The sequence below is a fragment of the Poecilia reticulata genome, chromosome 2 (assembly GCF_904066995.2).
Source record: "Poecilia reticulata chromosome 2, P_reticulata-male-v2, whole genome shotgun sequence".
Taxonomy (NCBI): Eukaryota; Metazoa; Chordata; class Actinopteri; order Cyprinodontiformes; family Poeciliidae; genus Poecilia; species Poecilia reticulata.
This window is the reverse complement of record NC_088831.1, coordinates 28,772,536-28,797,022: the sequence shown is the minus strand read 5'-3', so window position 1 is coordinate 28,797,022 and position 24,487 is coordinate 28,772,536. Positions and strand designations below refer to the sequence as shown.

The window sequence follows — 24,487 nt, the reverse complement described above, 5'->3', positions numbered from 1 at the left end:
AGCCACGAAAAATAGGTTTGCTGTGCTTATAAAGAAATGGACGTAGCCAGCAAAAAAAGGGAGTGTGAGAGAAACTTGTGCTATCAAGACATTTTTCTGTCCCTCCTTTTCTTTCCTGCCAAAATCAGGTCCAATTTGGACAGCTGGCATGGTCAAACCCAATGGGCAATATAGTAGTGTGGGTAGGAAGGATGCTTTTTATGTTGTTGCTGTCTGATATTTCTGCTGTGTGTCATATTATTTGGCTTTCTGCAACAAGTACTTGTGATTGTGACAAATAGAGATTAAAAAGTTGTTTACTACTGCTTCAAATACTCAAGATATGCTACTAGGTTTAGAGGGATTTATACATGTTTTTATGCTGTTCTGGCCATATTATTAACGTTGAACCTGAGACCAGCTCAAGTCATATTGTCCAACCGGAACAATAGCTTCCTGCTCCAACAACAACAACAACGTATGGTCCCTTTCTTATTTTGATGTTCGCTTTGGTCTTTTTGCCAAAATGCTTTAAATTGCTGCTATGTGATTGGCTGGACTAATATGTGACTTGACTTGTAATTGGACAGGTGTACCTAAAAATTACTCCGTAAGAGTAAATCATGCTTCGCTGTGCTTGAGAGGAAAAAAGATACAGTTATCATAAAAGTTTATTCAAGTGGAGTAGATATGGAGAGACCTGCTTTATGCCTCCCTTTCCAACCATGAACTCTATGAAGCAATCTTTACCTGCTTCATCGCTCCTCACGCACGTCACTCACCTTGGGATCATCCAATCGCGAGACACACGAGCCCCGTAGCTCCTCCCCGGCGTATAATTGGAAGTTTCTTTAGTTTCTCCAGCGGAGCTCGCGCGGCAGTGTAGTCTGAGCTCGTGGAGGGATTAAAAAGACACCACCACCAGCAGCAGCAGCAGTAGCAGCAGTAGCAGCAGCAATGTTTACAGGGAGCCCGAGCGGATGTGTGACCCTGTGTTTGTGGATTACGGCCCTGACGAGCGTCTCTGCAAGGAAGCAGGACGACTCCTTCTTCACCGCCAGCGTATACCGAGCGAGATGCGCCTCGAGGTGCCTCAGCCTGCACATCACTCGCATCTCCGCGTTCTTCAAGCACTCACAGGTACGACGAGCGGGGTGGTCGCTGCAAGCAAGATCAGACCCAGATAAAGCCCACGGCTGCCTGTGTTAGTAGGAGTCGACGGCTCTCAGAATAAATGAAACCTGTTCTCTCCTGAGCTTTATTGAGGTGGAAAAACTGGAGGACACTAATTGTGCTCTGTTTATTTGTTGATCAGGCAAATTAGTCTTAAATTAATGCAAAAAAAAAAAAAAAAAAAGTGTCACTGAGTTGCTTGTGAAGTTATTGCCACCAGCCAACTGAGAGATGGATAACTGTTGTCTGTTAGAATCAGGGCGCTTTACAAGCCTAATTAACACATCGCCGTGTTTTCGAGACTTGGAGATGAATAATAGCTCCAAGTGCAGCCAGTTTCCATTCATTACTCGCTAATTACTGGAAAATGAGAGGTCATCTCTTTTGAGTACAAATGTGGTCGCCACCTTGCTTAGTGGCCACCACATTTTTACACTGTGCTGTGATGCAGACCTGGCTTGGATCCAATTGAAATTAGCTGTGTGTTTTGGTTGATTTTGGTATGTGGTGTCAGAAGTTGTTTTTCACCCTCCGCTGAATGCACTGTTCTCTCCCAGGACCCCTAGAGAAAAGAGCTGGACACTGATCCCTCTCCCCCCCCACCCCCTTTCTTTTTTTTTTTTTGCTCCTTTTTCTCCATTTATCTATTTGGTGTCTGGCTGCCTTTACTATCACCCCATTAGGATTTTCAAGGCTTGTCTTTTTCTCAAGGTGCATTAATGAATTCCTAATTCTTTGGAAACATGCTGGAGATGGATTAATCTGTGGTTAGTTTGAAATGCGCTCAGTCTTTTCCTAACTGAGAGACAATTTCTTTCTTTCGTTTTTCTTTCTTTCTCTCTTGTCTGATGTGCAGGTCAGTTTTGAAAGATTGAAACTTGTTTCCTCCAAGAACTATAACACACAAATGAGAAACTATGCAGGTTCTTTGATAGAGATTGGAGCTTTCAATCAAATAAAAAAAAAAGAAAGGAAATACAAGATTATTTCAATTTATGCATAAAATTGTAGGTTTGTTTGTTAGAATTAATTTTACTTGTCATAGCACTTTTGTGTGCTGATAATTGGCATGGGTTGGTGTAAGTTTCAAACAATGTGAAAACAAAAAATGAAAGTGAAAATACTGTCGTTTCACACAAGGATTTTACATGAAATCTGTAATCATGTGTATTTGTGGTTCAAAACAGAACAGCAAGTGGTGGTCCAGTGCTAAAAAAATAATGTCATGTATTGGTTTTGTAATAATGTCATCTGTACCATTTACTTACTGAATTTTGTTCTTTTAATGTAAGAACAAAATTCTTACATTAAAAGTAACACAAATGTCCCAAGGTAATATCAGCTGGATAATTAGTCGGACTACCTTAGCAGTCGCTTCACAGACATGCAGCTCATAACTTGCCTCAGAAACAGTGTTACCTTAATGAGAGTGATGGGTGGTGCTCCTTTAGTTTACAAGTAACGACTATTTTTGTTTTTTACGACTGGAAATATTTCCTAACAGCCAAATTTGTCTTATTAGTAGACAAGGGAGAAAACATCGGCACTGTCCTTTAGCCAGCTGATTACTAGTGTGGAGCAACAAGTTAGGGAGGGGCAGCAACTCAGGTCACTTCCTCTGACATATTATTGTAAGGACTTGTGGGAACAATATGATGGCAATTTTTCATGGTTTTGAAACAGCAACTTTTAAAAATCTTGCTACTCCGGTATCATACCTACCAGACACGTCCTTACCGTGGTTAGTCACAGCATTATTTATGAAAAGATTAGATGTGGCTTAGCTGTATTCCGCATTGTGTTATGATAGAAATAGAAGTGAAGAGGCATTCAGCAGAAATAGACTGAAAACAGGGCTTTGTAAAAGTGCAACTTGGCGAGTGGTAGCAGGGATTAGTTTTGACCAGGTTCCAGGAGAGTAATGCAGCCCAAGGTTGCATAGTCAGGGAATTAAATTAGTCATCAGCTAAGAAGTCAAATAACTGTTGGAGCCTCACCTCTAATGAACAGCTAATAGTCAACATAATTGAGTGCAGAGTCTGAGAGTCTGAGGCGGTCCCCAGTAAGGGGGGAAAATAAAAGGGAGCCATTTGTGTAAAGAAAGGCTGTTTAGTGATAAGTAAAGCAGTTTAAGCAAGAAGAGGCATATCTGTGAGTATTGTCTTTTACACTGTGGTCTCACTAGTTTCACTAGGCCTTGCATGTCAGAATGGGGGGTCTGGTCAGCTGTGAAAACATATGGCCACCCTCTTTCCTGTCCTCTACCCCCCTGGCTCTGCCAGTAAATGCCAGCATCACAACTTAAAAGCTTCTCTAGGAGACACATTGCTTTACTGATGCTGCTTTGCTGAGGTCACCTTCCTGCTAAATAAGCAATCTGGCTATGCTAGAGATGCACCAATCAGGCTGGCTTTTCCTATCTTATACCAATTTCCTGCTTTCATTCAGGTCTATCTAGCAGATTCTGAATTTGACCATATTAATTAAAATTTCCAAAGGGCTATAACACATGAAATAGAAGAAAATGTGCCAAAAGATCAGTCATAAAGCCAAACCAATAAATACAGATTGATAATCTGCAGGTGAAACCCTGAAAAACAGATTTTCTTTATAGGATGCATCAAAACGTAGAACTCTATTTTCAGTCTACAAACTAATCAACAAGTTTTTGAGAATGTAACAACACAAATATGCAGAGTAGAAGTTAGGATTTCAACGTATAATCAGTGATGTACCAAAATATATTGCCCTGCTATTGGAATTGGTCAATTTTTCTTGATCTGTAATACAAAATGTTTAATTTCCCTCTACATACAACTTCACCAACAACTTGTACCTTGATTTTCTTTTTTAAATAAATTAAAACTCAGATCAGATATTTTTGCACATGGTTTGATGAATGAATGGTACAAATTATGCGGAAAGCTATAAAGCTTGTAATTGTGGTGCCAAGCCTCAAAGAAATCCAGAAATCAGCTTTGGCTTGAGAATCTAGATTGGTGCATAGAAGAAACTACAGAAGAAAACATTTTAAACGGCCAGTATTGTGTATTTCCCAGGCACACAGTGTCATTTATAGCACAATCAAGTCACTATGTTACCTTAAGTTCTTATAAAAATCCTCTATATATAAAACATTGACTTCATAATTTCACCACTTGAAACTTAGCCTCTGTGTCTTTAAGAAGCTTCTGCTCTTTCTGACACTCTGCCTTCAGCACCTCATCACAACAACCTTTCTTCATTAAATTATGTTAGTTTGTGCTAAATGATAAATCATGTTCATGGCGAACAACAATACAAAACACACAAGCCGTAGCCGTCATCTGGAGATTTATGACGAACATTAGGGACAGAACCTTCCTGCAGTTGAAGTATTTTGGCAAATCCTGCCGTGAAATGTTGGTAGTTTTCAAAGGACTCCTGCCTAAACTTTATTTGAGCAAACTACAACTTTCTTTGGCAATATCACAAGCAAACGTAAAATGAAGTCATGCAGCTGTGTTCTCTGTTACTTGGAGAAAATGCATGGACACATGCTCTGATAAAAAACATTTTCCTATTCCAACAGCTGTTATGTAGCGGCAAAGGCAGCAGAAAAAAACTTAGTATAATCTTGTGAAGTGGAGTGGAGATACAGTTGTGTTTCCAGGTGAGGGGATGGGCTTGGGGTTGCTTGGTAACAAAATTGTGGCCCAACAATTTAGAGGTTTTTGAAACATGTTGTTTTGCAGACACCAGCAGAATATTTTTCTTATTCCCAAAAGATGTCTGGGTGTTTTTTATTGCTCCTGGACTGTTTCTAGAAGCAGTAGACATCCAAATAGAAGAACAGAAATATGCAAAAAGTGATTTTTGTGTAATAGTGAACCTTTAAGCATCACTGGATATATCTGTGGCACTTTTTTTCCCCATTTTAAAAAAAATTCAAACTAAAAGAAAAAGACTAGGGGTAAAACATTTACAGTTTTCTGGCTGATCGTTGATTCCTGATCTTTCAAAAGCCTGACCCCACCGACTCTGATTTTGGCCGATATCAATTTTTTTGTCCGAAATATCGCTAAATGCAGTAAGAAAGTAGCTGAATTGATAACAGTGGGGTGACTATTGTTACCAGCAAATGTGCAGACATGGACCTGGTGGGCCGGTTTATCAGTCAAACCTCTCTCATGGGAGAGAAGAAGAAAATAGTGGTTGGAATTTAGACCTTTGCTGAAGTAGATAAGATCAGGACGCAAAATCGGCTTCAAATGTAGCTATTGGCCAATCACTGATCTCCCAAAATTAAGAAAATCGGCACCAATAAATTGCAGCATCCCTAAAAGAGACAATTAAATTAAACGCTATTTGCTGAGGCAAACGGTGAGTAGAACAATGAACAATTGCTTCCAGTCTACGGCCAATTTTCTGGTGCATCTCTTGGCTAAGCGCAGACTATAGTCCTGTCTGCAGCGGCCATGCTCAGTCAGCACACACCTACAGGTGGATCTGCTTCCTCTCAGGTCTTATTACAGTGACGGGCCCAGCAGGCAGCTCGGAGCTCCACTCGGGTGATTGAGACGACAGACCTCCTAATTCAACTCAGACATCCTTCGGGGGGGTCATTTAATACTCACTGAGCAAACCAAGACACACAATGCGTTCCATTTTAATGGAAATGAAACGTCTCGGTTGTATGTCAAAACAGAGCTTCTTTTCCCGTGTTTCCTGATATTTTACTGTCTCCGCTCAGCATCTAGTAATCTATCTGAGCTGCTACTAGTTTTGGTCTCGGAACAAAAGATAATTTGCTCCTTTTAACACATTTAGCAGCTGGGTTCTGTTTTTTTATATATCAACCTTAATTCAATCATTCTGTGAACACTGGAGAATTTAGATGTTGTTACAGATGTTGTGAGCAGCCACACGTCTGATTTGGGATAAAAATGAGAAACTTTGTTTTAATTGCCACATATCTGAATTAGTGCGAAATGGAAACAAGCATGAAGCTGCAGAGTTGGGAAACTCATGGGTAGTCTATTGCTTGTCAGATTTATAGCAACGAGAGATTTATTGATGTAATAGCATTTCCAAACACAGATTTATTGACATTTTACTCCACTTTTGGGGAACTTGTCACCCCGAGTACAATAGACAGAGCCGGGGAACACCCAACCATAAATATTAGCTCTCGGACACTTTTAAATATTAAGAGCGAGCTGGGAGCCCCACGCAATAATGTATTCTGAAACATCGGCCTTGTAGTGGATTATTTATGTGGGGACGTGTGAAGCCAAAAACAAGGTGTGTCCATGAGCTCTTGTTATTACATTTAAAGCAATAAAAATCTCACACATTTTAAATTCACTCATTCATTTCCAATATTGTAAAAATCTAAGCATCTTGCTTGACGGATTTGTGTTTCGTGAAGAGGGAGAGAGAGAGAGAGCACAAAAAGAGCAGCTGGAAAGTAGTTTTTCCATGTCCTGTTGTTTTCAGCTTTTGATACGATTGAGATCAAACCACAGCCCAGCGCTCCTCTCATGTGTGGAGTTTTTCATTAGTGAAGACAGCAGATGAATAGAGGTCTATGTAACTTGGCTTAACCTCTCTCTGTGTGTGTGCTCCAGGAGCATGACGGTCCTGTCTGTAAATCTCAGCGCTGCTACAGCCCCGACCTACCTCAGCTGACAAATTGCCCTCATTCCAATGTGGAGACAAACTTTACACCAGTTGTTTGAGCTCTCTGAAGCACCTTTTTATGTTAACACTGAGCTCACTTTAACTCGCTTTCAGGAGGTCCTGCCCCAGGAAATGATTAACGTCAACTGAAAAAGTAGAGGAAGGACTGACCCCATCTTTTATATTTACTTTATTAAAATCCCATACTTTTTATGGATTGAAACAGTACAATAAATATTTGTTTGTTATTATGTGTTCAACATTGATATGAGCATTAATTTGTTATGCTCATCTTGATGAGGGATACTGTTACCTAAGATTTTATGTTTAAAAGCAGTTGGCTGTGTGCATGATGAGAATAGTCTGTTTGCCACAGTAATTTGGCAAACAGGTTGAAAGATTCAGAGGTTGAAAGATTCAACCTCTTTCAGAAAAACCATTTTCCGAAAGAGGTTGAATCTAAGCACATTATCTCCTTTATCTTCCTCCTGAATCAGTATGGAGCAGTAGGTAGCCTGCAGTAAAGATGTAACTTACCTGTTGCCGTAGTTACCTGGAAACATATTTGTTGGCAAACAGTTTTGTACATTACTGCCACCTTGTGATAGTGATGTTAATGTTGTGTCTCTACCAAGTATGGATGGGCAATTTAGGCCGGATATTTTATCTCAATGTTTTGTGAGATTTATTGCAGTCATGATTTAAATGAGAGATGCACTGATCAAAATGATGCGATTGATTTTGGATGCCTAATTTTTGTAAATCTTTATCCCCCAGTAGTAGACCAATCCGAATTGGTCAATCAAAATTTGACCAATTCAGATTTCTCTTTATGCACTATTATATAAAAATACATAAGAACAGTATTGCAAATATTGCTTTGATCCTCTCTAAGTAGTTATTTATTTATTTTAGGAGAAGAGGTATCATAGGGCGTGTAACACATTAAAAATGATTTAGGAGTTTGCATTTTAAACTAAAATATAGATTTCTACCTTATAGCTTTGAGTTTTTCTAAACAGCCGTCACCATTTTCCAACCTGACATCCGTCACAGTATGTTGATAGCTCCCAGGATCAAACAAGCAATTTGCTGTACTTGGTTCAGTCTTCCTTTTATCTTCAGAAAATCTTGCTCATTTCTTGCTCTCTCTCTCTCTGGCTAACTTAACTGCAGATCTGTCTTAGAAAATGTTGTTTCTTTTTAACTAGTTTCTTACCTCTTATTTGATTCAGTTGGCAAACAAATATACTTAAATCAAGACAAACCTTGCAGGCTACAAGGTGGCACAGTTAAAGTGCACAGGTTGTAATTCCAGCCTGGGATTTTTTTTGCATGTGCCTTGCATGTTGTCGCTATTCATGCGCAAGGTCTTTTCCCGTACTCAAGCTTCCTCACACAGTCCAGAAACATGTAAGTTAAGCTAATTGATCTCTCTTAGTGGCGCTTTGGAGTGAGCGTGTTGGGGACATTGTTTGTCCTGTGTTGCCTTGTGAAAAAGTGGTGTCTTATCCAGAGTGTAGTTCAATGGTTTCTCACGCTTAAAGTGAAATCTATGAAGATAAATTGCAGTAACTACAAATATACTTCAATGACAGCTAACCACCAGTTTATTTATACATTTATTTTTTGTGGTTTGTAAAATTTCTTAGTGTTTGGCCTTTTATTTTTGTTCTACTAGAGTATAATGGAGCTTAAGGTATCAAAGAACCTGTTAGCTTTTAAAAGACACATTGGCTTGCCTTTGAAGTCATGACTCCTCAAAACTTGGCCCGACCTCAACAAGGTCTTATAGACCAGGAGGTGCTTTCCACTATTTAAAAGGCAGGACATGATATAAGCAAGACTAAACGCAAGAAAGGGATGCATTTAATCCTAGTGAAAATCCCAGAAGAAAAGGAGATTTACATTTTCCAAAGGAGCACTGATATCCTGAAAGATAAAAGGAGTTTTGTCCTCTCAGCTCTCTCTGTATTCTAGACAATGCAACGTGCCTCTGGCCACCTGCTCCGACTCGTCTGCTGACAACACCCATAATGAATCTCTAATAAATGTCCTCTTTGCATACTCCTGGTGTCACTCTACTGTCACCAATACAGCTCAGATCACCTTTGCACGTTCTTAGACCCCCACCCTGCCCAACCTCTTCCCTCCCCAGTCACACCGGAGAATATCTGGAACGAATTCACTCGCTGAAGTCCTTGACAGTCCTCGGCTCTGCATAATGTTCGGAGAGTGGAGGAATGTCATGGTGAGTCAGAGGGATGAAGTCCTGACCTATAATTATTCCCTCGTTGGTCCCTGAAATGGTGGGGTCAGGTCTGGACAGCTGGGGCAACATCCTACTGAGGCTGTCTGTAACGGGCATGCTGTCACACAGCAAAATTAGCTCCTTTGTGGATCTGGCCCTGTCTTTGCTGATGGATGGGCAGAGAGAGGCATCAGAAACAGGACAGATGATTTAGGATGCGGCCTACAGTTGTGACAATCTGTATAAATTATCCGGATGTATCGCTTGCCAGTGTAAACGCCTGCGTTTTATTTATATTTTATCACCAGTGGCGTTTGGCTCCCCGAGACTCATCATTAAAAATTTTAATAAAAATATTTCACTGTGACAGATTTCACCAGGCATTAACTCTTGTGATGCTGAACAAAAATGATGCGTGGATGAGTAATAAACAATGATTTAATCCAGAGCACAGGTGTTCTATGTCACCCAAAAGGACCGAAAACTTATGGATGCACAGCAAACCCTTCAGCCAGACGAGCTCTCATTTCAGCTCCGTGTGGTAACGAAAACAACCATCCCAAGTCTCATTAGTGCTCAGACTCTTAAAAATTTTTCATCCTTATCTGCTGCCTTTTTTGCGAGGGAGATTCTCTATAGACATGACTGTCCAATCAGGAATCCCTTTGAAGCCATTTGACCGCTATCCTTGACTTTAAAAGCACAACAGTTACTGGCACTGGATGTCAAATTAAACCCCTGTAATGATAACTTCTCTGCCAGAATCTCATGGGAAATTTCTTCTGGATTACATTGTACGAAAAGGCTTTGAACTTGACATTGAACCTAAACAGACTCTTTGCTTGCGGATCCCTGAAGTTTGAATGTCTTTTCACAGCTTCGTTTTATGGGGAGGACAGGGAACATCCAGATCCCAGACCCAGTTCCAGGTCATTGACTAGAAAAACTTTTCTATGGGAACTCTGAACTTTCTGTTAGGAATCTATGCACTTGATCATTCATCATTCATTCAGAGGTATTAAAATGGGGAGCAGAGAGGCAATAAACAGTATTATAATTGTAATGGATGGATCATATGTTCCAGTAATATATGAAATATGTAGTTTTTTGTTTTTTTTGGTGTTTTAGCCTACTCCTAAATGTCCTTTATATTGTTGTTGCTGACACTTGTCACTAAGAAAAGAGATATTTAATGTGGATCCATCTTCGTCTTTTTTAGCCTTGAAACTATGTTGAAAACTAGACTATTTAACCTGTGTCAATTCAATAAAACATCGACATCAGTTCCAAAACATTCATTCTACTTGATTGATAGTTGATTTTAAAATTAGTTTGTGATTGAAACTTTATAAAAATGATTCTTTTGGAATTAGGTCTGTCCCATTTGTGTATTTAGAGCAGAACACATGTCCACGTACATCAGACATAGTGACTCAAGTTTCAGACATAGGCCAGAGTCAAATGTAAAAGCAAAGACTTTCAGATCTGAATTGGACTTGTGCTCGAGTCTCATTAACAATCTTGCATGCAATCAGGAGTGAAAGCAAGTGATGTGTAAGTTAAAGATCGTCCTTACAGGTGATGTATACACTTTCCTTTGAAAAGGTGTGCTTTATTATAAACGAGTAATGTTCACGGCTATTAATTGTTCATAACCTGCTCATGTTCAGGGTCATTACGGATTTGGACCCTGGGTGAAACTATGATAACTCAGAGCAACCTCCAAGCATGTAATTATAATTTATTGAAGTTTTGAAGCCACATTTCCTTTCATAGTGTATGACTGAGACATAGAAAATTACTTATTAATTATGAATCATCCTCCTGGGGCGGTATGAATTAATGCATGGTCGGTACCAAATGACCTGTTCTTGAATTGAGTAGGGTTAGGGCAGAATAACCAGTACACACCTATTGGACTAGCAAGCCATTCACTGATTTGTTTGACAAAGAATAACAGAGCTCTTAACCATAACGATTGCAGGAAATGACCTCTTGGATGGGCAATTTTACCTCTTCTGGTGTTTCACTTGATAATCTTACATCTTTCTACACATGAGCTTTAAGAACAGACATGGCTAACTATATGGACCAAATGTTTGGTTTGTCAGAGGGCAAATAATTGTACCATCACAGCACTTAGAACGTGTGCAGTCTACCAGAGCTGTGTGCGTCAGCTTTGCCCTCAACACACTGCAACGTGTGTTGAGAGATCAAACAAAATCCTCACAAAAGCAGAGGTCACTGCGCTCTCTTGAAACTGACCAGAGGTGTGCTGCAGCCCACTTCTCTTCTTTGGGTGGAGATGGTCTGACTCAGACTTACACATTAATCAATCACCAGGAGGGCTGTGCTTCAGGCTAAGCAGTGTGTGGATGTATATCGTGACAGGAAGAGAAGAGAGTCAGAGTTACGTATGTGCATTTTGATGGATTGATTGTTGCAAATGTATTTTCAACAGTATCTCCTGATGAGTAACGATGTTTTCCCTTCTCCTTTGCAGAATAATGGCTCTTTGGTGTGGTGCCAGAATCACAAGCAGTGCTCCAAGGTAATGTGGTCTCATTTCTTTCATGAATGAGATGCATGCCACGTACATGGCTCATTATCAGAGAATAATATGACTTAAAGCATACGAGTTGCAACAGGACCGGTCTTTTCATGCCTCCACGGCAAACATGAACTGTTGATGTAGACTATCGTGAGAGAAGAGGAGCGTTTAATGAAATTGCTTCGGCTTTTGTTGATTCCTATTTGCTCCTAATTGGAATACAACGAAAGAGGATTCTGAGAAGAATGAAAAAGTACAGAAGCAAGGTGTGATCGCTTGTTGTTATTTGGAGTTTTAGGCTGATAAATTATTATGGCATGTGTCCCGTAGGGCTTGTTTGTGTTTTGTGCCCCGTTTGAAAGATGACTGATACAAAGCTGGCGTTGACGGCTCTTCTGAATAGATGGTGCTGACATACTCCATCAGACTCTCCCGGAGCCGTTGACAAGGCCCTCGGAAATGCGCTGTAAAGGCCGTAGGCTGGGAGAAAGGATGGATGCACCAGCAGAGTTGATTCATGTAGTCATCTCAGCAGGGCTCTCTATAGCTTTAAAGACGCCTTCATCTCCTCTATCTAACTGGAAAATAAGAATTTGCTTCTTTAATGTAGCATCAGTGCCGTTTAAGTGCTTATGCCCTGTAAATATTTAACATTTTGCCATCTTACAACTGAGCTTTATTAGGTTTTTGTACGACAGACGAACGAAAAGCAATACACGGCCTTCAATTTCCTTTTTTATAAAATGTGTGGCTTGCAGGTGTGTCTGGCTCACTGATCCCAAGATGTCTATTCATTTAGAGCTACAAATGTTTAAATCAGATTTCTACATCAAGAAACTGATTTTCTGTTTTTCGTTGCAAAACAGTACAATCTCAGTCAGATTGGATATTGCCTATAGAGGTGTTTGTTAATCCTTATGCCAGGAAAGTATACAAATGCTTTCTTTTGTGTTTTCTTGAGAGGAATTATGTAGTTTAACGTAACCCGAAATTCTTGTGGATTTTGAGCCACAAAGGCTCAAATATTATTATATTTGAATGAAAAACCTGTGAAATAGTCCTTTAATCCAATGCTGATATTCTCCTACATCAAGTTTAGTGTCATTAGGAGCTCATAGTTGGCTAACTGCAATAATCTGAGTAATCTGGATTTTCTCTGTTACTTTATTACCATTTTCTTTACCCAGTAACCATAAATTCTACCAGACAAATAATCTAAACGTGACGGTGAGACCTTCTTTAGTGGCTTAGGGATGAAAGTTATCCTCTACTCCAAAGACTGTGTCTATATTAGCCAAAAAAAACATGAATTGCTCTCTTTCTTACTTAACCTAAGAGTCTTGGAAATACATACAAATTTTTTGTTTTTTTAAAAGGATTTTATAGTAATAAGGGGTTCATGCAAATTCTTGCCACACTTTTCAGTTATCTATAAAAAAAAAATCATAAATTTTTCTTCGACTTCATAGTTATGCATAATTTTGTGTTGTCAGATAAAAATCTGATAAAATACAGTAATGCCTTTGGTTGCAACAAGCCAAAATGAGAGAAAGTTTCAAGGATATGAATATGTTTGCAAGGCAATGTATCTGTTTCTGCTCTCATCGACTCTTAAATATATCAAACTAACATATAAGGACAAATGTTTTTGTAACGGTTGTGACAAATCGCATGCAGGCCCTCAGTGTGTTCATCAACTCCTCCATCCACAGACATAAGTTATTGAGGAATGCACACTGAGAATTAGTGCAAACTGATTGTTATTAATTGGATAGATGTTGAAAAATACAGAGTGGCTGCAGTTTTACATGGTTGCCTAACATTCCTTCATGTGTGCTGCTAATATTAATCACAATCAGTGTCCGATATCAACTGCCTTTGCTAAATTCACCCTCTGTGCTCAATTTGTAGATTCCCTTTTTTGAATTTCAAATGGTTCCTACGCAGTTTGTATCTGGCTCGGGTACAGCAGAGCTATTGTGCTTTGCATTTTCTGCTGCATTTTCAAATGCAAACGTTTCTTCTTTTACGTTTCTTGTAGCATCCCCATAAAGTTGAGCTACAGTGCACCGAACCTGGAAATATTATAGTGTATTTTCTTTAACTTCTATTTGATTGACTAACGCTATCTTACAAATGGTTTTCAAGTTTTTCAAATCTCAAGCAAAAAGATACCTTGCAAATTCAGCCCTCATTTTTCCAGTAGCCTTAATCCAGTGCAAACCATTGCCTTAAGAAGTCAACATATGAGCATATAATTACTTGTGTGTAATTTGGCTTCTTTGTAACGACAGCTCTTCTGCAAATGCCTAAGAGGTTTATGAGTTAATATTACTGAACAAACATCATCATCAAGATGAAGTGATGATAACACCAGAAAAGTTAGGGATAAGGTTGTGGAGGAGTTTGTAGCAGGGTTTGATCTGGTTTATGTTCTCCATCTCTGTCCTCACACATGACGCCTTGGGAAAGTTGTGCACAGTTTCTGGGGGCGTGTCCTGTAGTTTCGACCATTTCTGCACATCCCAATTCATTACTGTCTGCCTTCAGCACAAGTGGTGCCTGCTAGAGAGGAGGAGCAAAGAAAAATCTAAAACCATGCTTGTTTTAACAATTATATGCACAGTTGAATACAGCCAAAAGTGCAACATTGGAGGAAAACATCTTAGAGGTTTGAAAAGGATTCAACCATAGATAAAATCATGAATCTGTGGCAAAACTGGTGTTCACAGATGCTCTCCATCCAGTCTGATTGTTCTTCTTTTTCACAAAGACTACAGTCTCTAGGTGTACAAAGAAAGACATTCTTTAGATGACTAGTCGCTGTAAGTCCAGCTGAAGGTATTTTCACAAAATACATGTAATACTTTGGAAGGGCTATATATCACTGAAATGCTGCACTTTAAGATTTTTCGAGGTAAATGTGCGAGTAAAGATTTTCTGACTGTTGGTGACACAAAAAAGGTCTAATTAATCATATTTCGAAACTTCTGTGACAGGCAGTCTCCCTCCTGTCCACTTTGATTGCCAACATCAGCTCCTAGTCATCCCTCAAGCCATTCCTCAGTGTTATGTTTTAAGAAAGTCATTTCCTGGCTTCAAGTCTAAGAACAGCACACTGTTTTTATAATCAATCAGCTAATATTACTGAAACTCTGCGAATGTCTAAAATCCTCCCGGCTGTAACAAGCGTGCCAGTTAGCACTTCTTCATCCCACGTCTAAGCTCTAAATACATCAGGCTGGATTTTGATGTGAGCCCCTAAAATAATGACATGCTTGTGCCGCTGCTCTACAGCTGCGACACTCTGCTCCGCTGCGCTGCGTTGCCAGTCCGGTTTGGAGGGCTCTCCAGATTAAATTAGTTTAATCACATCCAACGTTTTGGTTCAGTTATTCAGGACATGGGCCAGGACACGGTGCTTAAGTCTAATTTGGAGAAAGGAGCCAATGTTTGGGGAGCAAACATCAACCACACTCCAGCTCCAAATCAGTGACTAGAGTGCACACTTGCAGGGCTTGTGTGTAGTGTGTCAAAACAGAGTCATTGTTGGCACTCTAACAGTTCTACCAAATGGACCCATGCTGTACTACAGTGGTACCCCCCGTGAATAGCTCTTGTGCTGTTGATTAGCCCTTGACTTCATGAACAGCTCACAGTTAAACAGAGAAACAAAGACCGTATCTCAGGGTGAACACGTTGGGGCAGAAGGTTCGTCCACTCTGGGAGTTAAAGAGCCCCGGGAGAGAACGCGACAGAGTGGCAAAACAAAGACGTTGTGACCCTCTACATCTTGTCTGCATTTTAGAAAATCAAAACCTCCATTTCCATTTGTGATTAGAGAGTCATTTTGGCCATCTCCTGTGCGGCGTCTAGAGTCGGGCTCTTGCTTTCAGGCTCCCCCATTGTCATTATAATTAACCTGCTTACCCTTCTCTCTGAAACAGAATGAGGTGGCATTTGAGGAGTCATTACCATGCCGTACCAGCGGACCTGCAGACAAGCTGCATTCAGCAGGAAGCGGGCAAGAAACCACACAGCAGGCATTTTCATGAGCTATTATCGTTAATTTGACCCACTGACTAAGCTCAAAACTTAAGAAGTTTGGATGAACTTCTTAAAAGTTCTAAAAACCCCCATGTTCTGTTTTCCTGCTGGGGAAAAGATTATATAAATTGATCTCTTGCACGCACCTACAACCAAGAAGCTTTCTATTTTCAGTGCATTTTGTTTCAGTGAGGGCTTTACAAACGCTCGCTGTGGTCACAGATGTGTTAATTTCGAGCTTTTGATTAACCATAGTGTTTTGTGTTTCACAGTAGAAATATATTAGAGCACCTGCTTTCAATTGTTTTTAAAACAATAACTGTTGGGGAAAAAAAAAATCAGTTGTAATTTATTGTGGATTATCCCTCTTTCACACAGTCCCAGGATTATGGATTTATCTAAATGTGCATCCCTACTAAAATGTATTTTAATATTTACACACCGTGTTGAAATTCTGTTGATTTTTGAGCCCTTTTCTAGTTCTTTTAAATTAGACATTCTTTGACAACGACCTGATTTTAAAGGTGCAGTATGTAACTTTTTCAAACTTATATATTTTTTTTACATATTTGTTAAAATTGTCACTATGTCCTGACATTATAAAATGAGACAGAAAATGTGTGAAAAAAATGGAAGCCCCTTTGCTTTATCTGCAGAAAAGTTTGGTCAAAAACAACTAATCAGAGCCAGGAGGAATGTCTTAGCACTGTCAAGCAAGCTCGTGTATGCAATGCTCACACCTTTTTCCACACAGTTTGTTCAAGTTCAAGATTGCTGATTTGCGACAGGACATAATGGCAGTGTAAAAAACATGTTTTCATGAAAGTTATCTGGTACAACATTAAATTGGAAAAAAGGCTGATCCATCCACTTACTTTGAGACTGCATGATACTGATTGTCTGTTAACAGTGAGATATACATTTGAATAATTTCTGCATACTTTGTAAAAGATTTTGTAGGTAGGTCATACACTTCTAAGCGGACTAAGGTTATTGCTTTCAAAACAATCAGTGTTATATAATTCAACTCAAATATTGATCTATGTTGGTCTTGTTGTTCCGTTTCATTCGAGGTTGAAAAATCTGACAGAAATTGGCTGCATTATATGAAAGAAAATTGGTCAGTAATCATTGAAGTTGGAAAATGTGTAATCATTCTACCCAAATAAAAACTCTGAAATATGCTAAACTGCTGCATTAAAACAAAGTGCAACTAATAATTTTAAGGGTTTGCCTTGCACCAGGCTGTAATCCAGACTCCACATCAAATGCTACGACTTACTTAAGGCAGTAAAACGCTGGTGTGGAACAATGTGGCATGCTTCAGTACTCAAATGCCTCTCAGAAAAAAGGATTTATGGAAAAGACATTGTAGATGGAAGATGGCCAAGAGAGAAGTGCCCATCAGTGAAGGTGTCCGAGGGGGAGATTTGTACTTTTCTTGGAGTGAATACCATGATAATGTTATAAAATCTCAAATGAAATTAAAAGATCCAAATAAAAGTAGTTTTTAATTTAGGTCTGCCCCATTTCCTGAATTTCTGTTGAAAGTATTTTATGAAGAAAAAGCTTGTCCGAATCATTGTCCGAATCACAGTCTGATGGCAAATGAGACGTTCTTTCTAGAGGTCTCTCTTTTGAGCGTTCTTTCCAAATCGTTGAAGCCTAAGCTGCAGATTCCATCACAAGAATAACAAGTGTTTACTCTTTTGATTACATGTGCCCTTCGTTTTCGCGTCTTGGAGGCTTTGGAGAGGTGTCTCTGAATAACAATAATTGGAATGCTACTATGTCACATTCAAAAGTGTCTTTCAAAGCCCACTGTCAAACTCCCCCCACCAAACCCCTTCCTTTACCAGCCCCCCACATTTTCTCACGCCGAAATAAAATGATCAACTTTCTCCTCTTTTGTTTGGTTTTTCAGGGTCTTCTGAGGCTTATTTGTGAGTTTACGAAAAGCAAACACTTTCCCTCGCAGGTTCTGCAGTGAGTCACTGAAACTCCTTTGTGTTCATCTCTGTCCCTCTGGGTTTGGAAGTTTATTTTGAGGTGCGCTGAAAAGACGTGATGAAGTGGGCGGCGGTTGGTAGTTTTACAGCTGGGGCATGACTGGGATTGTTAGGTGCTTGGATGGACTTCAAAGCAACCTTTTGGTCATGTTGAGGCCAGACATTCATAGCAACTCACTGTGTTAGTCACATTACTAGCACCAACACCTCGGAGCAAGCTAGGCTTGAAAATCAATCTGTCATGTCGGCTGCGGCTGGATCGCCTTGCCCGTGTGTGCGTGTGTTTGTGTGTGTTAAAGCGGTCCTAGCCAGTTTTTTTGTGTGTATTATTTGACTTTCAGTTGGTGATCACATAAAGAGGCCACTCTGTAGTTTCTCTGAACCCACTCCACTTGTTTTTTTTTCTTCTATCTAGTAGGAGGCAGGGTGTCGGAGAGAGTGTGGTGTGTGTGGGTGGGTGGCAGAGGAGTGTGAAGCAGGGCCGGTCAGTCCCAGCAGGAAAGGCCTGATCTGGACATGGTTGTTAAGTTTCATTGGCTAACGGGGGGGTCGCTTCATTGGCTGCTATCTGCGCAGCTCATTATTCACATGGTGGGTGGCAGCAGGGAACGAAAACCCCCCTCAGCAGGAAAAAATACCAAAGACGTGGCCACAGGAGAGGACTGAAGCAAAGTAGGCACTGGGCAGTATCCAGATTTTAAGATGTGACAAAACAAGTAAAATTATATAAAAAATACATCCTTAAATGTTTCAAACTTTAATCATGCTTTCAGTACTGATCAAAGGACAGAAATTTCCCCCCAAATTAGTTTCAACATCATGTGTGTTTTTGTGTCTTAATACGAGTATATTCCAGGTACATCAGCTCGTATATTTATACGAATATACAAATAAATATATGCATATAATATACGAATATACGAAAAATAAATATACGAGTATATTACTAAAAGCCAAATCTTTGCTTTTTGTAAGCAAGAGAAAAAGTTAATGATTCTTTCAGTGTGTCATGTGGAAGGTTGGAGGCGCTAGGAACGAACGCTCAGGGAGCCGACGGCGAGTAGATCTGCGTTTATTCTTCATCGTACACACAGATGACTGAGGTCAAATACAAGAGTACAACTTGCGGAGTCTTCCTCAAAAACTAAACTAAACTCGGAGGTACCTTCTTTCTACTCCTTTGAATACAGAAACTAAACAGCGCAATGGTCAGACAACAATCCGACGACCGCATTCTGACGGCGACATTCTGACGGTTCTGACGACGATCCAGCGCCACACAATGGTGCACGCCGACTTAAATTACCAGGGGAACAGGTGAACGAGATTATCAATCAACAGAGGGTAAATGACAAGAATAAACATAGAAACACAGAATAAACCCCTAAACATAGAATGAGAATACAGAAATAGACCCAAAAGAACTGACATCATGACAGAATCCCCCCCTTAAGGGCGGATACCAGACGCCCAAACAAAAGAAACAAACAATGATCATCCGAACCCCACTAATTGGAAGAAAGAACCAAGTCCAAAGCGACCCAAAACTGACGTGGGGCAGAGCAAAAAAAACAAAAAACACCGTCACAGACACAGACCTAAGAAAACCCCCCAAGAGTCCGTGAACCGGAAAATCAACATGTTGACTCCACAGAACTAAAACGCGGACCCGGACATTAGTCCGTCTCAGGTCAGGCGGACGGCCTGGCCGCCATCGTGATGCCCAAAGTCCTTCCGGTGGTCGACCCAGACGTCGACGCCAGATTCGCCTAACCTCAGGCGACCAGCCCGGCAGTCGACGTGAGGTCCGACCGCGTACTGCACAGCGAAATCCATAGAGCAGACGGCGTCTCCAAGCCGTTTGAGGACCACGACCCACCCTCGCCCGTGCGGGCTCAATGCGGTCATCTAAAGCTGCAATGTCCACTGGCCCCGAAACTAGCCTCCTCGAACCGGATGGCAAGAATCTGGGGATCACTTGAAATCCCGGAGCTAGAAGGTCAGAGAACTCCGGAGCCTGTGGACCCTCGGGACGACTCGAGGTCTCAGGCTCAGGGCCACAGTTCTCCAAGGAAGATGACCGGGAACTCGGAACATCCAGGAGTTCCGGAACAGGATCGCAGGACCCCACTGGAACAGGTAAGGGCTCCCGAAGACCCCGAAACTTCGGATCAGGATCTCTGAACTCCTCTGGCACAGGTAGAAGCTCAGGAACCCCCGTCAACTCTGGAACAGGGTCACGGAACTCCCTCGGCGCAGGTAAGAACGCCAAATCCGATCGAAGCTCCAGATCAGGATTTAGGAGCAGCTCAGGAACGGTCTCGGATACCGGAAATGCTGGGGCAGGATTCTCAATCCCCTCCGGCACAAACTGGAACTCTGGAACTGTAGGAAACTCCGGCACAAACTGGAACTCTGGAACTGTAGGAAACTCCGGCACAAACTGGAACTCTGGAACTGTAGGAAACTCCGGCACAGACTGGAACTCTGGAACTGTAGGAAACTCCGGCACAGACTGGAACTCTGGAACTGTAGGAAACTCCGGCACAGACTGGAACTCTGGAACTGTAGGAAACTCCGGCACAGACTGGAACTCTGGAACTGTAGGAAACTCCGGCACAGACTGGAACTCTGGAACTGTAGGAAACTCCGGAGCAGGATTCTCAATCCTCTCCGACACAGACTGGAACTCTGGAACTGCTGGAAACTCCGGAGCAGGATTCTCAATCCTCTCCGACTCAGACTGGAACTCTGGAACTACTGGAAACTCCGGAGCAGGATTCTCAATCCTCTCCGACACAGACTGGAACTCTGGAACTGCTGGAAACTCCGGAGCAGGATTCTCAATCCTCTCCGACTCAGACTGGAACTCTGGAACTACTGGAAACTCCGGAGCAGGATTCTCAATCCTCTCCGACACAGACTGGAACTCTGGAACTGCTGGAAACTCCGGAGCAGGATTCTCAATCCTCTCCGACACAGACTGGGACGCTGGAACTGCTGGAAACTCCGGAGCAGGATTCTCAATCCTCTCCGACTCAGACTGGAACAGTTCCAATAGGACCCCATAGAGAAAACCCACCAGGAGCCTCCCACCATCTTCATTACAGGAGGGCTCGTCTCCCCCACCTTCGCGGAAGTGGTGCGAAGCGTCGGGGTAGGTATTCAGTCCCAACCCACTCGATGAGACTGGAGCCAGTGATGAGGTGGCAAGCGGCTCAGGTAAGTTGTACTCTGGAACCCTCAACCCGGTGGCCCGGGCAGGGAAACTCGAGGCCGCAACGGCCCCTCGGGGGAGAGACCCTGCAGCGTGAGATGTCGGCTCAGGTCGACGAACAGATCGTGTCCGTCCTCCTTCAGACGACCAGGGGACACCCCACGGAAAAAAGTCCTCTCGGTCCCCGTAGAAAAATCCCCACAACTCATCCTCCCCCAGCCGTGGAGGAGAACATGAGCGCGGAGTATGGCTGGATCGTTCTGTCATGTGGAAGGTTGGAGGCGCTAGGAACGAACGCTCAGGGAGCCGACGGCGAGTAGATCTGCGTTTATTCTTCATCGTACACACAGATGACTGAGGTCAAATACAAGAGTACAACTTGCGGAGTCTTCCTCAAAAACTAAACTAAACTCGGAGGTACCTTCTTTCTACTCCTTTGAATACAGAAACTAAACAGCGCAATGGTCAGACAACAATCCGACGACCGCATTCTGACGGCGACATTCTGACGGTTCTGACGACGATCCAGCGCCACACAATGGTGCACGCCGACTTAAATTACCAGGGGAACAGGTGAACGAGATTATCAATCAACAGAGGGTAAATGACAAGAATAAACATAGAAACACAGAATAAACCCCTAAACATAGAATGAGAATACAGAAATAGACCCAAAAGAACTGACATCATGACACAGTGTGCCACAACAAAAGAAAAAAAAATAACTTGGGTCACTTCAACGTACCATCGCACCTGTGACTCTCCAAGTTTAAAGCAAATTGGCTTGTAGAACTGCAGCTGAAACTCCTTTGGTGAAATCTCAAATCAAACATGACATACACAGAAAGAAATGCACTCTCCACCTCTGTGCCTTTTTCTTATCTTGAGGCGCATGTATGGTTTTGAGAAAGCGGTCATTTATTTTTTCGAGTTAATCCAACTTTCACAGATAGCCTGATTTTCCATGTTCTCCCTGTCAGACGGGATTTCATTTTCTTGAAGGATTAATGCAATCAAAGCTGCTGCGAAATCCTCTTTTGGGAATAATGACCAGTCATACCGACACAATCTGCTGTTGTCCAAGTGTTTACTCTCAATCTGTCAACGTATTGGCTGAAATGCGTGTCGCATTGAGTTTGGTTCCTTGTTTTTCATGACCTCACGTATTTGAGAGGTGCGAAAGCAAAAAAAAAAAAAACAACAAACAACTTGGCAGCTTTGTTTGGAGCCATTAATATTTGCTGCCAAGAGTCACATTGGCGAAAGGAAGATTAGGATGTAAGAATCTTATAGCTGATGTACTTGGAAGATTGGTGTGGGGGCTTATCACCGTTCCAGCTCCGCTCAAAGCCGCTGCATCCCACTGATAAATCACAGCGATTGTGTGTGACAGTTTCAGGACGGTGGGAAGCAAGAATTTATGCCAAAGACTGACTGATCAACAACTTCCTTAACCTTCACCTTGGGGATGATTGCTTGAGCAGACTGATTTTAGACTTTCTTGACTGAACACGTATGAGGAATAAAGAAATCTGCATTTTTGTGTCAGAGCTTCTGTTTGCTTCTTCCAGCTAAGCAAGCGGAAAAGTTTCGCCGCTCAACATGCTCGGGTTTGCCCTTTTTGTTCTGCTCTTAGAAACACAAATAAAAGAGAATCTATTCACTTCTTAAAGAGTACAGGCTGTATTATGTTTTTGTTTTTGAAGCTCGCACAACATTCCTCAATCTCGAAGTGACACGGCTCACAGACGGAAACCAAATTTGAAGCCGGAGAGTGGCGAGCAGGATTAGTGTTTTTGAAACTTTGGAAAAAGCAAATTAGAGGAGATGGTGTTGGAGTTTGACGGAGCATGGGATTAGGACGGCTTTCTTCGTGTTGCTGGCCTACTTTGGGACAGAATCTCAAAGTCTGGTCTCATTTAATTTGAGTTAGGAGGGAGGCGGATTTAGACAGCTTGAATGGTCACCGCAAGGACAAACATTTATCTTGTTTATCATCTTTGCATTGACCAGACACTTGCACCGGCTTGACAGAATGTGCTTTCCACTCCCTTGTGTGGAAATTATTAAATTGTTGTTGTTGATGTAAGTAAACCTTATCAGTAGTTTTGAATTCAAACCACGGTGTCAAGGATGTAATTTCTTCAGCTGTGATGTTATAGCATTAATCTGCATTAAGCACATGGAATGGGACCCTATAACTATGATGTTGAAAACTAAGATACATCACAGAATTACACAATTTGAATTCTACCTGTAAACATTGCTAGCTGTAGCTATAGGGACCATAAATGCCTGGAAATACCTGGAATCCATGGATACTTAATGCTTGACATGTATAACTACTTATTTTAAAAGTTCAAACACCAGATATACCTTTATACACATTAATATACAAAATGTTCTTGTAATTTGTAGAACATCAATATAGTAAAGCCAACCATGTAATTTTGATGAAAAATGTTAATTTTATCTTCATATCCATGTACTGGACTGAACTCAACAGTCATAATAAACAAGTGAGCTACTTTTTATTATACAATACTTTTAGATAACTTAAAAAAAAAGCATTTTAAAAAACGTATACAAATATTTACTTCTTAAATTGCTTTAATTATTTGTGTTTCTTAATGCTGAATTTCAGATTCTTTCATTAATCACGTGATTAATGTGCCTGAGAACTTGTCATTGAATAGTTTTTCTTTATAACAAAATCAACAATGTAGCTTTCCAACTTAATTTTAAAACAGTGTTTGCTTAATTAGAGATTTAGGTGGGCATTTTTTATGGTGCTTTCTCACGAAGACAGTCCTGGAGTTTTACTTTGCTTGGGCAAGTTAAATTTTACACCTTCATTTGGTTTGTTTCATTTTCATCAGCGAGTTGTCTGGCATGTTGCTGATTATACATGAGTTGAATGGAGCAGTAACAAAAAAAGACAGTGGAGGCTGAGAGACTACGATGCTTTGCTGGGGTTGAACAGTCAAATGAGTGAGGATTTGCAATTTTTCAGAAACTGGTGTATCTTGAAATTCTACATATATAAGAAATGGCCCTATTTTCTTTGTTGTTTACTGGGTTTTTATTAAAAGTGATTAAAATTTTTGATGGGCTTTCACAATGCCTAAACAACTATCCAGGGAAACAAACTCTGGTCTATTTAAGCAAACAGTTAAATGTGTCCTTCCTGTGAGCCAGGTGAAAGTTTGCTACCACCGTTGAGCCAGTTGACTGGCAATGCCCAATAACAGGAGGGCTAGAGCCAGCACTGCCTTTCTCAGTCAAACTCCAATCAATCCCACATGGTTTGTAGTCTCTTATTAAAAAGACTTAAGGGGTCACCAGTGTTGTAGTGATAGAGTGGACACCTCAATGCTGTTGTCAGAGGTTCCACTTCTGACCTCAGGATTTTGGCTACATGTCTCCATCACTGTTATTTCATGCTCCATGAAGGTGGAGAAAACTCCAGTGCTTTCTTTGTTTTCTATTTGCAAAGACTTTAAACTATAGGAAGAGGTTCAGGTTTTTAAAATCCAGCATAACCCGATACCATCAACTAGCTCATGCCCAGTCAGTACTACTGTATGACAATTGGGGAA

General features: G+C 41.1%; 1 protein-coding gene across 1 annotated transcript in view; it reads left to right on the top strand.

Moving 5' to 3' along the window:
• The first annotated feature begins 836 nt into the window (after positions 1 to 836).
• The window catches only part of anos1 (anosmin 1), a 64,944-nt gene continuing 41,293 nt past the window's right edge, over positions 837 to 24,487 (top strand). The window contains exons 1-2 of the mRNA XM_008400774.3: positions 837 to 1,119; positions 11,568 to 11,615. Coding sequence (XP_008398996.1) covers positions 937 to 1,119; positions 11,568 to 11,615 — 231 coding nt within the window. The 5' untranslated portion in view covers positions 837 to 936. The remainder of the gene's footprint in view (positions 1,120 to 11,567; positions 11,616 to 24,487) is intronic.